This window comes from Tiliqua scincoides, chromosome 2 (assembly GCF_035046505.1).
Source record: "Tiliqua scincoides isolate rTilSci1 chromosome 2, rTilSci1.hap2, whole genome shotgun sequence".
Lineage (NCBI taxonomy): Eukaryota > Metazoa > Chordata > Lepidosauria > Squamata > Scincidae > Tiliqua > Tiliqua scincoides.
Window position 1 is genome coordinate 22,463,130 of NC_089822.1, and position 16,719 is coordinate 22,479,848.

At 40.9% G+C, this 16,719-nt stretch overlaps 1 protein-coding gene across 1 annotated transcript in view; it reads right to left on the bottom strand.

Annotated features, from left to right (window-relative positions):
• DHX29 (DExH-box helicase 29) overlaps positions 1-16,719 on the bottom strand; it is a 40,698-nt gene that overhangs the window by 22,051 nt on the left and 1,928 nt on the right. The window contains exons 2-11 of the mRNA XM_066616197.1: positions 13,411-13,484; positions 12,098-12,211; positions 10,992-11,121; positions 9,741-9,877; positions 8,849-8,971; positions 6,422-6,548; positions 4,890-5,048; positions 3,260-3,425; positions 2,118-2,241; positions 812-1,414 (exon numbers count right to left, since the gene is read on the bottom strand). Of these exons, the coding sequence (XP_066472294.1) occupies positions 812-1,414; positions 2,118-2,241; positions 3,260-3,425; positions 4,890-5,048; positions 6,422-6,548; positions 8,849-8,971; positions 9,741-9,877; positions 10,992-11,121; positions 12,098-12,211; positions 13,411-13,484 (1,757 nt within the window). The remainder of the gene's footprint in view (positions 1-811; positions 1,415-2,117; positions 2,242-3,259; positions 3,426-4,889; positions 5,049-6,421; positions 6,549-8,848; positions 8,972-9,740; positions 9,878-10,991; positions 11,122-12,097; positions 12,212-13,410; positions 13,485-16,719) is intronic.

Below are 16,719 nucleotides of genomic sequence, written 5' to 3' on the forward strand. Positions count from 1 at the left end.
TTATAGAAGTTCTGAACTCTTCTCTGGAGTCTGTGAAGGACTAGATGAGGGCATACAAACTGAAATTAAATCTGGACAAGACAGAGTTTCTCCTTTTAGGAGACCTACTAAGACAGTGATAGTATGACAACCTGTTCTTGATGAACTTGTACCCATCAGGTATCAAGTTCAAGTTTATTAGGTTGATCAGCACATAAGCCATACACCTATTTATCTAAAATCTTAAAACCAGAGTTTAAAACCACATAGAAACAGAATTTGGCAGGTGTGTACTATTTCACTGCAGGGCTTACCAGAGGCAGCCTTGTGAGAGTCAGTGTCTTGAAGGGCCCATTAAGCTCAGCTGAGGGACTGAAATTACTATTAAGTAGTCTTTGCAAAAGTGTGTTGTGGATATAGCCATCAGGTATGTAGTTTGGGTCTATCCCTGGACCCAACATTGATCTTAGAAGTGCAGATGGCAGTTGTGGCTAGGACTGCATTTGTCCAGCTTCAACCGATGCAGCAGTGATGCATTTCTGCCTCAGAGAGACCTACCCATGGCTTAGGCTGCAATCCTACACACACTTTCCTGGGAGTAAGCCCCAATGAATGTGATGGAAATTGTTTCTGAGCAGATATGCTGACAGTTCCACTGAATTAATAAACTCACTAGATATGAATAGGCTGGCGCTGTAAATCTATATAAGCAAGATGTGAACTGATTCCACTATAAACTAATAGTCAGGGAAGGCCACAATGCTCCTATTATAAAGCCTGATTAAAACAGTCTCATGCATATGTGGAACAAAAGACCAAAGGAACAGCTTACTCTTCCTCCAGGTCCACTTTCACAGCCCAGCTCTTCAGATACTCTAGTTGCCAAACTCACTGCTGAGATTCTTCGAGGTTGGGTGCAAACAATATTGCATTTACTCAAATTTCTTTCATTGAGTAGCAAGTCCTCTAACAAAAAGTGTGGCACTTGGGTACTTTTGCCACTGCCTGTTTCTCCAGCCACAACCATAACCCGATGCTTTTTTAGAGTTTCTATGATGGAATGCCTGTATTTAAACACAGGTAATTGCTCTCTCTCCTTCAAAAGCCTCTGGTATCTTGGCGTACTCTGCTGTTTTCTGAAGAGGGCCCTTGCAGGTTCCAAGTCATCGATTACTGGGCTCTCAAGAGAAAGCCCACTGAAAACATCTTCAGAAACTAAATTTTCCCAAGAGTCCTCAGCATCTTCTGATATTTTGGGCTTGCTTTCAAACTGCTGTTCAGACTGCTGCTGCTTCAGCTTGTTTAAGAGTTTAGCAATAAAATGGTCACGGGGCTTGTTGGTTTCTATCTTGTTTTCTTCTTCCTTTTGCTTTTCAGTATCGCTCCATTCTAACCAAACATCTCTGTATGTAGGTGGAAGTAACTGATGGACTGACTGCAGAAGAGGAAAAATCCAAAAGAAATACTCTTTAGATCTTTGATATCTAATTCACTATTTAAAAAAAAATAATAATAATTGTACTTTTTGCCATTCTACCCACACCAGTTGCAGTGTGAGATGGAGGAGAACCAGTGTACAATCCTATCCAACTTTTCAGCAATGATGCAGCTTCAATGCAGCCCTGAGGTAAGGGAATAAATGCTCTGTGACTGCCTCCCCACCACAAGATGCAGTGCATGCCCCATTGGTAGGGGTGCACTGGAAAACTAGACAAGATTGGGCCCTCAATGAGTCTTCAACTGTGCACAGCCTCCAACCATTTGCCCAGGTGGTTGTGGCCCACAAAACACAGCAACATTTGTGCCATCACTCTGAAACTTATGGTGAGAGATCGTGAGATCTGCTACCATAAGGTCCTGATAGGATTAGACACATCCAGTAGGATTTCTACTGTTTTAAAAAGAAAAATCCAAATGCAATGTAGTGGCAGCCCAACACCTCCTGGTGCCCGAGGCAGCATGCCAAATGTCGCCGCCTTAGCTGGTGTGTGCCAGTCTCTCCTCCTCCAACATTCATCACTCCCATCCAGACTTCTGATTGCCACCCTCTTCCTTTTCCAATTCAGGGAGTGGAACTGTGGAGGTGAGTTGATGGATGGAAATGGATGCCCCCTGCCAGTCATCATTAAAAATCTCACCTGTCCTTTGGTTAAGTGATAGAGTGCTAATGTAGCAGCCAAATGTTGAGCCTGCATGCTGTCCTCAGTAAGAATTGTTGGACATACTACCATTGTATCGTCAGCCGACTTGGTAACTCTCACCCTTAAAAACAGATAAATCAAGCATAAGATTATTTGGTCATTAAGTATCCTTTTCTACTTAATAGTAAAATATGGTTTTCATCTGCATGTTCTCAGATTTCAACTTGCATGCAAATCTGAGATCATAACTGAGCAAATGAAGAATTAAAAATGTAGGAAGTTTTCACCTATTCTGTGCCATTTCAAGTACTGTATTTTTTGTTCTAAAGTGTTTCAACAACTCTCCACCTCAGGATTTTGTTTTTAATCTGAGAGTTTAATTAAGTCAAAACTTTATGAATGTAGTTTTGAACACACTTGCATAGGATTGCACTGCAAGTTTTGCTGTGGACCCAATCCCATCCAACTTTCCAGTGCTGATGCAGCCATGCCGACAGGGTGCGGGCTGAATTCTGTGGTGGTGGGAGGGAGTCAGGGAGGCCTCCTCAAGGAAAGGGAACGTTTGTTCATTTATCTTGGGGCTGCATTGCAGCTTCATTGAACTAGAAAATTGGACAGGACTGGATCCTGTAGCCAATAACTCCTGAATATGAGCATGTAGGACTGTAACCAAAACATAGTAATGCTGATGCTATAGTTAAAATGAAAAGGCTATACTCTTTCAGTTATCTATATCTATAGAGAGAGCTATGCTTTATTTGTCATAGGATGAAAGATAAACTACTTAGGTTCACCTTTAGTAGGTGATATGTGAGGGCCTCGTTCCACTATTAGTTTACAACAGCCTCGTATAAGGCATAATGCCTCTGCATCGATTTTCCCCAGCTGTAAAATCAGTAACTGAGAAAAAAAATGGGAACATACAACAGCTTCATTCAAAGGTATCGAAAAATGAATTAGAATAGAACTGCAAATTCAATGCACCCCTTAAAAATGAACACTGTAGATACATATGCTCATAACACCTTAATAAGACTTTTAAATTAGTGTATGTGTTCAGTATTATATGAAAATGACTGAAAGGAATTAAACATATTAAACAAAATCAACAGGAAAATCATTTCATCAGCAGTACATACCTACATCTCCAATATCTCCCTGCTGGGACTTTTTCAAAAGAAGGGTTTGAGCACTTAGGATAGTGTTTTCTGCACCAATCAATCAAAAACTGTTTGGGAGATTTACCAGTCCAGCTTCGAGCCGTATAATCAAAATTCCTTACATCTTGAGGTTCTCTCTTTTTCACTAAAATTTGTAAAATAAAATTTGTTACTATTTAAAGCAGAAACGCACATGAACCATTACCAGACTTTGAAGGTCTATTTAATAGAGTCACACATGTGAACGTGTTTATATATGCAGCATACAGCAAAACTACAGAGAATGATTTTTCTCCCTTGAAACTTGCTAACTAGTCCAGATGCCACATTTGATGTAGATAACATTTGTTGGTAATGTAACAGGTCCTGCATATGCACGTCAACATTTGTCCTGCTCCAAGAGAAGGGCGGAAGAGCAGTCTAGAGAAGGGAACTGGGATACTCTTCTCTGTCAATTCATTATGGCTACATACAACATAATTAGTGTCTCCAGGCTCCACTTCAGTTAATATTGTTATCATCTTAGAAATTCATCATTCTGCATGAAAGGATGTGCATAATTGATAAGAATGATAACACTCTGGCCCATTTCTCCATTATGAATGCACCAGAGGGATCAATTCCAGAGCAACTTGTCAAGTTTAAGTTCAAAGGATTGCAACTTTATTATATTTAATCTCAAATGTTTAATCAAACATTTAAAAGTTTCTCGTGTTTGCTTTTATAAACCTGTTTCAGCTATGTTTGGATACAGCAGTGATTTTCAACCTTTTTCGTCTCACAGCACACTGACAAGGGACTAAAATTGTCAAGGCACACCATCAGTTTTCTGACAATGGACAAGGCACACCATGCTGTTGGTGGGGCGCTCACATCCCCAATGGCCCTATTAAAAAATGACCCTACCCCAAACTCCTGCTGCACACCTGCCACGGCACAGTGGTTGAAAATGGCTGGGATACAGATACCTATCCCTTCAGGCAGGTTTGATTTGCAAATTTTTGAAATACAGTAACGTGTATTAATACAAAATTAATACAAAAACCTAATTTAAGAACAGTAATTTTCAAAATTACATAGTAAAACCTTCCATTTACAGGGAAGACAGAGATAGAGGACTATGCTTCCATTTCATCATTTCATCCATTTCATCAGAAATTTGAAATTTCTCCAATCAGACAGAAATGAATGGTAGGAGTTTTGGACCCCCAAAGACAAGTAAGACAAAACAGATGCGAATAACCAGGGCTTTGGAAGAGTATGTCTTTTGAGCAAATCCTTTAGAGTGGATCCTAGAGTCTGAGCCAACAGAACAACAACTCGGTTTCCTCGCTTTTGAAAGTTAAGTGTTTGTTTGATGGCTCAGGTGAATAAAAAAAGAAGCAAAGCAGTAATTGTCAAGAGTCCCAAGATCAGCCAAGGAAAGCTTTTCAGAACACTGAAGACATACAGAAATGTACCTGGAATTACAGATGTTATGAATCAGTTTAAGAAAGTTAATAGAGAAATCCTCATTCTACCGCATGGAGTCGTCTTACTGTATTTCTATGCAGTGTTTCTAGCAAATTCTTAAAAGATTTTTAAGAATCTACTAAGCAATTTCTCCTACCTTTTTGTTCCTCAGGAGCAGCTTGAGATTGTTCAAGCATTTTCAGATTCAAAGCACCATCGGTTTCCAGAGGCACAGGAGCTTTTTTCTTTTCACTTGGTTGGCTTGAAATTTTAATAGCAGGATCGAACACAGGGTGTTCTTCCAGCACTGACATTTCTGCCAAGAGGAAATATAAGTTATAGAAGGAAATACAGAATTCAGAAATTTTGTAAGTTTCTTAAGTTCTGTAAAATTGTGCTGCTGAAGTGGGGCTGCATAGCCAAAGGTTTCTGATCAGACTAGAATCTCAGATTCCTGAATATGTCTATCAGGAGACTCCAAAGACCACAACCAACATGAGTAAGAACCGATACTTGGACAAACTGGTGCCTTTACTTCAATGCAGGGAAAGGAAGCAGCAGGTTTTTATTAAAGTGGCCTTTGAGAATCTGATGTTTTCGAAAAAATATCAAGAGCCCTGCTGAATCAGATCCATTTAGTTCAGTTTCCCACATGGGCCACCTGAATGGCTCTGGAAGGCCGCAAGCAGGATTGCAGGCAGTAGCCCTATCCTGTTGTTGCTCACCACTAACTGGTATTCAGTATCTGAAGCACAGGTTCCATTATGGCTAATATCTTTTTAAAGCATCCTGGGTGCCATTCTTGTTTAAGGTGCAAGAGATCCCAGGTTCAAATCTTGGACAAGTCCTGTCAAAGGGGAATAGGCTAGCAATAATAATGCCTTAAGAGTTTCCATTCGCAATAATGGGAAAGCAGATTAAATCTGTATGATGGCTAGAAGAGGAAGACATTTAGCAGAAATGAAAAGTAAAAAGCTGCAAGCAGGTACTCTATTGTCCAGATGCACCTGATCTTTCCCTGCCTAGGGCTACTGTAGGCTGCTTAATTTGAGCTCATTTTCAGTCTATGTTTCCTTGCCTTATGAAAAGTGGTCAGAAAAATTACAGGCACTTGGCTAATCCTGGAAATGTCAAGCCTAAATAAGAGGTGTGGGCCTAGCCAATCTCGCTAGTTAGATCACAATTTTGGTCACTTCCCTACATGCTTTTGTGCAACACAAAACAGCCTTTTCTGTGGCTTGTTAAGGGAGAGGACTGTCCTTCATGAAGGAGTTTCAGTAGTGGTTTCTATATCAAAAGGGTAAACTTGCTAAATGGGCAAGAAGGCAATTTTTAGAATTGCTGGTCCCCTTATATTTAGCAGGATGAGAGCAAATTTCCCTATTCATCCTAGCATATTCATCCCTTTTCTCATTGCTTGCTGGTGTTTATTTCATTTCTTTTTTCTTGTGATTACATTTGGGATAGTATGCAAGGTTCTTAGTTACATACTAATTTAAAAAACACCCACATTACCAGTTCATTCATATGCATATTTAGAGAGAAGTAAGTTCCAGCGTGCCCAATGGTGCTTCCGCCCTAGTAAGGATGCTTAGAATCACAACCCAAGGCACCATGTGTGTTAAATGCCAGCAGAAGTACATTTGTCCAGGCTGCCAGATATAAGCACCGAATTTTGAATGCTCCTACCATTTTGAATGCGTCTTATTTTTTCTTGCGCCACCTTCTGGCCTTGCTTGTTCTTGTCTTGCTTGGAAGAACTTGCTTGTTCTTTGGCTTCCACAAGTTTCCCAGCCAAGTGTAAATATCTCTCATTCTGTTCCGGATCAAATAATTAATTTTGCAACAATTATTTATATGGTGCTAGCAAGACAATTTGAAGATCATCAGCATTTTAAAAACCAACACCACTGATTTGTTAAAGATATGAACGAACGCGAACTTAGTCCTCAGTGTCCACAATAGGCTCCTTTCCAAGCCAATAGAGGTTCTGGAGGCTCTTTATACCACTCAATAACAGGGAAAGAAGCCATACTGCAGCAACTCCCATGCAGCTAGAATTAGTGTCAAAAAGGACCTCAACTTTGCAATAAAGATATATACAGTACATTATATTTTGTTTATACGGCAATTCAGAATTAGTAAAGCATCAGAAGCAGTAGCAGCTATGTGCAAGTCATTCTCTTACATTGAAAAGAAAATGGCAGGTCTCCTTCAGAAGAGGTAAGACTCTCCATGACCCTAATTCAAGGGTTCTCAAATTCCCTGAGAGTTTGAGCCCCAAGGTCTTTGCAGGGGTGGGGAAAACAGCAGCAATGCGATCTCAAGGATCTCCCTGCTGCAGGGGCAGTGGGGACTTTTTTCTAAAGTGCCCTACCTGCTGCTGGGGTCTGGGGGACTGCGGGGAGCCCTGCAGAGGCCACTACAGGGCTCCCCATGGCTTGTAAACTGTTAAAAAAATCAATTGCAATCTACTTTTGGGTTGCAATCGCGAAACTGGAAGTGGGTGCAATCTATTTTTTTACTGCTTACAAGCCAAGAGGAGCCCTGAAGAGGGCTCCATGGAGCTTTCCACACCCCCTGGACCCTGGCAGCAAGGGTGATGAATTTGCTGGGGGAGAAGTGATGAATTTGCTGGGCGAGGGGAAGGCTTTGTTTTGTGTGTATCTGCTAATTGCACACTGATGCAAACTGAGACCCTGAGACTGTTTGTCTGCAATCCTAACCTCACTTTCCTGGGAGTAAGTCCCATTGAACACAATAGGACTTACTTCTGAGTAGACCTAGCTGGGATTGTGTCTTTAGCAGCCAACATGGGAAGTACCCCCCCCCCCCCAAGGAGCCAGGAGGAAAAAGGGGGATAGCTGAAAAGGAATAGGTATTTTTAATTTTTAATCAATTTTTGAAGACAAAGCCATCAAGAGTGGCTTTTTTTCCTTTTTTGAAGGGGGAAGAAAAAGCGAAAGGTGAAGATCCTTGGTTAAGCTGACACAGACCCCAAGCCTATGTAGGTCAACTCATAAGTAAGTCCCATTTGAGTCAATGGGGCTTACTCCCAGGAAAGTGCAACTAGGATTGTAGCCACACAGAGCAAAATTACAACTCACCCCCAAAGTAGATGGAGGCACGCTCACACACATACACCCCAACATGCATATGCCACCCCTATTGCCTCCAGGCAAGATGGAGAAATGCAGGCCGTGGCATTTGGACACCCCCCCCTCACTAAGAACAGGCTGGGCTCCCTCCTACCCAAGCGGAAGAAAGTGCTGCACACCTTCCAGCTACTCCCAGTCAGCCTTCTCTCCACACCTTCCAGCCAGCCTTCCCAGCCTGCCTTCTCTCCACCGCGCACCTCCCAGCTAGACTTCTCGCCATTTTGTGGGGAGGCTCCACTACCTCCCCCCCATGTTTCACAGCCCTCCCTACCACACTGCCCCACTTGTTCACAGCTGCAGAAAAGCAGCAAGTTGGGACGCAGCACATACAGTTGAGCAGAGCAGCTACGGCCACCTCTCTCCCTCAGATACCGAACAACGCCCCTGGGAGCTAGCCACCCTCCCGAGGGAGGCCCGACGCACAGATTGAATACCTCAGGGCTGGGGCATCACAATGCCCCAGTTTGAGAACCACTGTCCTAATTCAATCTTGGGTTTAGCATCCCAACTCATCTGCTCTTGATATTTTGTTGGTAGCTACACTTAATTTGTTCTTAAATTACCTTATGAAGATAAATAAAGGGAAAATAAAATAATTTCCTTCTTATAAAGGGAAAATATGTAGAAAGAATCTCTGATATATCTTTCAATTGGCTGGAAGAAGTGAGCAGGTAATAAATTGGCAGGTATCTCCTGTCACTACCACTATGACCTTATCCATGGAGGGTAGTATGAGCAAACAAAGAATTGGCTCTTCTTCTGAAGCTGCATTTTTGCTCTGCTCATTCCGTAGCTTTGATCAGCAGTATTTGGAAATCACAATGGGAAAGTTAGCTAGGACGGGGCCCTAAGTCTCACTGAAATCAATAACGTAAGTGCTTTACTATAAATGATCCCTGTCAAAATCAGCCTTGGCCTTTACAATGAGTTTTAAGTCAAGAGAGGGCCACAAACTTACTGGGTCAAATTTTTCTTCATCTGAATTTTTCATAGATTCACTTTTCTCTTCATTACTCTGTTGCTCAGCATACTGCAAGATCCATTCCTTCATGCTGATCTCTTTCTTTTTTTCTGTGTTTACCTTGCGATATTGTAAGAACAAATAAATTCTTGTTAATGTTTTTAAATCTGCCTTAAAAAATAGCATTACAGAAATCGTACTGCATTACAGAACAAATGCAAAATGTGTTAGGGACTTCAGTAGGCATTATTCTGGAGGACGTGCCTTAATTCTGTATTGTTCACGTGTGCATTGTAGGCAGAGGACTACATTCCCCAAATTTCTCACACATGCCTAGGTCCAAATCCTATTGAACTTCCCAGGCCTGGTGTAGCCATGCCAATGGGGCATGCGGTCTATGGCATGCACCTATGGTGGTAGGGCAGTCACAAAGTCCTCCTCAAGGTAAGGAAACATTAGCTCAGAGTTGCATTGCTGCTACATCGGTGCTAGGAAGTTGGATAGCAGTATATTGCACTGTTCTGTTCATAGGAGGATATTCCAGCATTCTCTACTCTGCATTTTTGAAACATCTCTCTTCTATAAGTATGGGGCATAACAAGGTAGTTCAGATTCTAATGTGTTATTAACATGTTGTCCAGAAATAGAGGGGTTTTTCCCTTTTAGGGAAGGGAAGCAATATGCCTGTTCCTTCCTACCTCTATTTGGTGAGGGCAGAGTTTACCTCACCAAATACCTAGTTTAAGGATTTCTGAAACAAGCATTCAAATGAAGAAAAGGCTAAACAAAATAAGTGTTTTATTAGTCTAGGGGAAAAGTGTGTAAGTGCGTAAGGAAAAAAAGCTTTTTTAAAAGTGTCTTTATACATCTCCCACGTTCAATACCGTACCTTTTTATCACAATCATCTTTCTTTTTATGCATTGGTGCCTGGGGAGTTTCACAGTGTGATAAAGGAGAATAAAATCTTGCCCTAGTTTCCTGTTGTTCTTCACCAAACTGTTGACTGAAACCTTCAGGCAAAGCATCTTAAAGAAACAAAGCAAAAAATACTGACCTTAGAATGTGCTGTTTATATAAATTATTTTAGGCATATAAATGCCTAAAATAAATGATGAGGCAGTGATGGGCTGGACGCGCACTAACAAACTGAAAGAGAATCTAACATGCTTATGTGCAACGTCCTGGACTTAAGATTCAAACTGTTCAGAGGGAGTGCAATTCCACCAAGAAGGAGCAAGTGCACACTCTGGGGATGCTAATGAACCTGGCTCTGTTCCTGGATGATCAGGCAGCAGCTGTGGCCAACAGTCTCTGCCTCCATCCCCACCCCTCCTGGGCCCAATCCTTTCCATAGTTTGGCCTCCCTTTGCCTTTCCACCACCCTGAAGAATGGCACACAGCTGGCAATAGCACCTACTGCTGGCCACTCTACACAGATGTCTTCCTAGCACTATGGCCCAACACCAACTGGCACTGCTTCCTCAGCACCAGCACAGGAGTGCCTTACAGCACTTTTGCTAAGGTGGTTGCCAAGACAGTGTGCTGGCCACCAGCGCTGCCCTGCCTTAGAAATGGGCCCTAAATGTGGTTGATGTGGAACAGAACCTTTTCTATATTAGCTCCCAGTGCTGGAGTATCCCTTTTCAGGGGACATGGGATGGCTCCCAGCCTTAAAAAAGCACTAAAAACAAATTCCATCTGACCATTGGCTTGGTAGTATGCTGCATCTGCTGCTTTGTGACCTTTTTGTCTCAGATTAAGTTTTATTGATTTATGTTGTGTTATTAAATGAAATTTTTATCTTATTCTTTTTAGTTTATATTGTAAGCCACCTTGGGGTTTTCTGGTATGGTAAAAAGTAAAATAAAGGGTCTGTTTTTTCTTGTACCACCTTCTGGCCTTGACTAACACCTACAGAGTTAGCAGTCTAACACAACACTAAAATATCACATTGCAGTTGTGAGGTACTTCTAGTAGCAATTCCAGGAAGCCAGTGTTAAAATACTGGCGTAAATGCAAAGTTCTAGAAAATTTTAATTAAAATTGATTTTTCATATTGCTAGATAGCAAATATGGAAAAGGTCAGTTTCAATTATTTAAAAGTAACAACTATACAACACAATTTGCCTTTATAGTTACCATCTGAAAGGTTCAAGCACAGCCAATCAAGCGCAGAGTGTAGGTCACCACCATACAAGATAGTATTTTTCATAGCTTCTTCAATATCTTCAGTCTTAAAAGAAAATCCTTGCAAAGCCATATATACATCCTATAGAAAACAACATGTTCAGGAAAATGGCAAGGCGTAGAAGATACTTCCACTCAGCCTAGAGACTCTATGTTCACATAGGAACACTGAATCCCTGTTCACACTGGTACAGCTGAATAGTCCCATGCTTGCATCCCACTGCAAAGAGTCATGTCTGTAGTGAGTAAAAAATCCATGCTCACAGAGATCATATGTGTACATTAAGTGCCCATGGAGCTTTGGATCAGTCCACATGCCTGTATGCAAGCAAACATCTCAGAGAGCTAGAGAACCCAGTATAAAGATGTTATATTGCCCAGGAAAGAATACATCAAATAGTGTTTACTGGTGCAAATTCTATGAGAGCCATGGGATCAGGGTCAAATTGTGGGATTGCATACTTCTTTCCACCAGCCCTCCATTTCTGAATATAAATCCCCACTACTCAAATATGGTTAAGGGTTCTGACAGTTCTGACTATAACCATAGTTTTAGCAGGATTTGCTAAGCAGATTCAAACTCTGGTTTTAACCAGATTCCAAATGCTGGAATTAAATTCGGATTTAAAAAAAGAACCCTGATTCACATTAACCTTAAGGTTTGTACAGACTGGAATGGGATGGGGGAAGAAAATGCTCTTGATCTGGCAGGGAGAACATGAACCCATGGTTCAGCCATGGTCAGGATAGATAAGGATGCAACACATTACATCTCACCAGCCCAAAGATGCATAACATGCTGATTAACTAAATTCAACCATAAATATCTTCTCTCCCGCAAAATGAAGACTGATTTTAACTTGTTCATGTATAGCGGGATATTCAATACAGTCAAGATTAATATAAGAATTTCTCCACACCGTTTCAGTGAAGCCAGATTTGTTTTTCAGACATTTTAGACTTTTTCAATCACACCGCACCTGTCCCCAGACTTCACTACCAGAACATGCTTCAAAGCATGTATTCTTGAACAAGAGGCAAAAGAGCTTACACTGTACCTGTAATTTTTTAGCAGTAAGTCTTCTAGAAATCATTCCCTTTTCACCACTTTGTTTCTTATGCTCATTGATTACATCAATAATTCTTTTTTCCAAATTACTGTTAATCACTACCTGTGGAGAGAAAAGTTAGTTATAACCTGAACAAGCTCTTGCAGATTATTAGCTGAACTAAATTAGTAACGAAAGATAAAACCATGAAACAGCCTCTACATGGGGCCATGCACTGTATATTTCATGTTTCAACATGAAAATTTATATGCTTAATATACATTTGTATAAGAAAGTCACACCGCAATCCCAATCAGGTCTGCTCAGAAGTAAGCCAAGAGAGTTCAATTAGATTTACTCCCAGGTAAATGTGCATTGGATTTCAGTCCAGGAGGCTTGTGCTGTATCCAGCACAAGATAGGGCTCCAAAGTGGCTCAGCTGAAGGTAGGAGAAAACTTTTCCCCTTACCCCCAGGTAAGCCACTGCAGCCCCTATTGGTCTCCTCAAACTTGGAACACTAAGGAGGTGGCACAAATCTGAGGAGAGCAGAGCAGCTTGGAGTCGCTCCACGCTGCTCAGGTATCAGGGCTAGGATCTGGCAAAACAGCCAGATTCCAGCCCCGCCTCCTGCTCCCTGCCCGCCCCGAGACCTCCCTCCGCCCACCCTCCTCCCACCCCAGAATGCCTCTCTCCCACCTCCTCCCCACCCTCCTCAGTGTCTTGTGTCGGCTGAGCACGGCCAATGCAAGGTTTGCTCCCTATGTAGGCGTGGAGGTTGGATTCAGCCTCCATGCACCAGTCCAGCCAGCTCTTGAGGAGGTGCAAATGTGCCTTACGGCGCGTTTGCAACCCTCCTGGGCCGGCGGAAGAGACTTGTGCTGGCCGAAGGACAAGTCTGAATTGCGTCTTCAGTGAAATTTGATGTCCAGAAAAAGAAATATTTGTAAAAATAAGACATAAGAATGTAATTTCAGACCAAAGGTCCATCTAGTAAAGTATTCTGATTTCCACAGTGGTCAACCAGATGCATCTGAAAGCATCTGCATACAGGACATGAAGACAACAACTTTCTCCTGCTGTTTGCTTTCCTGCAATTGGAACTGAGTGCCAAACTGCCTCTCAACACAAAGTTTCTATGCAGTCACCATGACTAACAGCTATCAACCAGAGACCTCTCTCCCATGAATGTGCCTAATCCCCTCTTAAAGCCATCTACGTTAGCAACAGTCATGACATCCTACAACAGCAAATTCCCTAACTGTTAATTGCAATACTACTCACAGAGAAGATTTTCATTTTCTCCCCTCACTCCAGGACTTACCTTAAGAACTGATTTATCTGCATTTGCAGAAGCACCAGAGTCAGCTACAGAACCGAAACTGTAAGTTTTGGGACCTATATATTTGAGGAAACAATTATTTGAGTAATACCACACAAGAACAAAACTGATAGCTAGATTATTGGAGCCACTTTTTGCATATATAATTGAAAAATTACAGCTCTAACAAAAATATGGAATATCATTATCTGTGTTCAAGAAAAATGAGAAGTATATAGGTAAAAAGCAAACATAAAAAAGTTCCTAAATTGTGAACACTGGCTCTTTGAATTATAGAAAACCAAGTCGGCACTTTTCAATAGGTGCAGTAAACTTTTGTGATGCTTTTGCACAAAGGCAATAGTGCTGTGTCAGCAAGAGCTGGCTGTTTTAAGCTATGTATGTTCAGATTCTAAGGAGATCTCTGGACCTGAATCAGTATGTATGTCAGGGACAGAGTGTATAGATCCATTGCAAGTGAGCTGGTTTGTCTACATGCTGTACATGTACAACCCCTCTGATCCTGCACCAAACTTGTCAAACATGTTTGGGATTGTTTTCTAGAATTTGTATTAGAGACTTCAAAATAACTACAACCAGTTGGAAAGAACAACTTCTCATATCCATTCCAAGTCTGTGAAGATAAAGTTGGTTGAGAGACTGTGCTATGTCTGAAAGGAATGTTCATATTGCCATATGTGATATCTGTGAAACTAACACAATCAATGCTGAAACCCATCTACCCTATGCAACAAAAATTTTTTGGAAATATATGATTGCTGAATATTCTTAAATAGCTGTATATTACAGTAAAGCAGTGATTTTCAAATTGAGGCGTCGTGACACCCCAGCCTAAAGGCCCTGGCCTCTGCCCCCTTAAGGGGAGGGGGCAGGGGGGGAGGAGGAGCCAAACAGTGGATGAACAGACATGTCTCCTGGGGCTCCTGAGAGACAGTCTGTTTCCCCCCAAAAAAACTGCAGGTCTGATGAGGATCTGAAGATCTTTATCAGGAGAGATAAGATCTTTCCACGGTGCAGGTACCAGAGATGTTGAAAGCCCAACCGGGGGGGGGGGGGGGGCTTTCTTCTCGGAAACCTAATCATCAGTATTTGGGGAGGTGCAGTGTCTATAATCAAGCTGCTGGCTCCGTGCTAAACTATATGGAATGAAGCGTAAAGTTTAAGTTGGAAATTTAAGATAAGTATGTGTTAATATTGTCCCCAGCTTTGATTGACTGATTTGGCTAAAAGCCCTGGATACACTGAAGGCGTTAATGAGAAATTTTTTAAGGATGTTCAAAGCGCTCTTTATCTTTGTAGTGGAATAAATCGGTCGTGAATTATAATTATAAATATAATTTGGTGCATGGACTAAAATCCAGAATTACTTGTGGACATAATTTTTATTAGACTTGAAAGAGTTTTGTCTCCTTGAGACTGTTTCTTTCATTTTGTTTTTCTCCATTAATCACACTGTTATCTGTAAGAAAAATTCAAAAAATGCCTGACTGAAAAAACATGTGGTGGAAGTAAGGAGAATAATACGCTATGGACATCTTGTGGATCAGAGAGAAATTGCAAGATGGATCCTGTTCCAGACATTTGGACTCAAATGATCCTCAAAAATTTGGAAAAATTGCTCACAATGAGAAGACAGCAGTTGAGTTGGTCCTTGTAGATTCAAGCCAGTTTAAAGACTCTCTCTCAACAGATAGATGTGTGCAAGGAGCAATTGGAAGATGTGAAGAAAACAGAAGATAAACAGAAGGAGAAAGCGGAAAAGTTGATGGTAAGGGATGAAATCATCATCAGAAGAGTGGATACAGAAATTAGAAGAGTAGAAAATCAACAGGATCTAGAGGGGACATTGATGGAGACTGAAATAGAGAAGATGGGCAGAGTAACATGGGTGCACAAGATACAAAATTTGTTGGAACAAGAAGAAAACATATCCCAGTTAATTGGAAGAATGAACATACCTTATACAAGAAAGTGTGGGCTTACTGGATACTATTATAGAGATAAATGATTAAAAATATTACAGGAGAAAAAATGGAAAGAAAGAAAAAGAAACCTGAGGGTTAAAGAAAATTGGAGGATTTTATTTAGTTAATGTTTTATTTAGTTTAAGTTTACTTAAAAAATATATACGAAATTGATACATATGAATTAGAATGAATTAGAAAAAATAGCAGGAAATGTTAACGTGTGGATGAATTGTTTTATAGGTGGTTATTATGTTAAAGAAAAAAATGTAATCAGATTAGAGAATTAGATTGGAGAATGGTAAAGAACATATTATAAGAGATTGTTGGTTTTATTATAATTTGGAAATTAATTATTATTTGATATTAATGAATAATTGAACTAGTTGAGATGATAAAAAGTGAATATTTAGAAAAGGGAATTATATAGGGAATTAGGAAAAATCTATTATATTTGATATAAGAAATATATAAATGAGTAGAAGAGTTAGAAGTAGATGGAAGAACTGTTTTATATGTTGTTATACTTTGCTAATTAGATTATTTTGTTTTCATATTAATGAGTAATTAAAGTAAGTTTATGTTTGATAGAAAGTGAAAATTTAGAGAACATAGTACAGGGCATTAGGAAAAATTTAGTATATATTATATAAATAAATGGATAAACTAATAAGAGGCAGAAGTAGATGAGTAGTAGACTAGGAGATATAGTATGATTAATGAGTAATGGTATATGGTATTTAGCACTCCTAATTGTATGTTATGTGTTTGTATGTATGTGTGTGTTAATTCAAAATAAATAAATAAATAAATAAAATTAAAAAGGGGGAGGGGGCAGGGAGGAGGCAGCAACGCGATCCCCAGGGTAGCGTCGCTAAGGGGGGCTGCAGGGACTGGGATGTACTCACCAGTCCCTGCAGCAGCATCCTGGGGGTGCGGGGAGCCCTGCGTGAGCATCTGCATGGCTCACCAGCTTTCCAAAATTGAAAGTGGAGCAATTGCGCTCCACTTCTGGTTTTGCAGATACGGAGCGCGATTGTTCCACTTTCACTTTCTGGGGAGCCCTGCAGACACTCGCACAGGGCTCCTTGCACCCCAGGACGGCTGCTGCAGGTGAGTACTTCCCAGTACCTGCAGCCCCGCTTCCCCCATTCCCGCTGCTTTCCTCCCCTCCCCTGCAAGGACTTACTGCAGTTTTCAAACTCACTGAGATATTGAAAACCACAGCAGTAAAGGTTCAATTATATACATTTACTAATCTATAGTTCCATCAATTTCAGTAAGCAAAATGAAGCTGATGAAGGCTGGTGGCTGGATTTGCCCCACA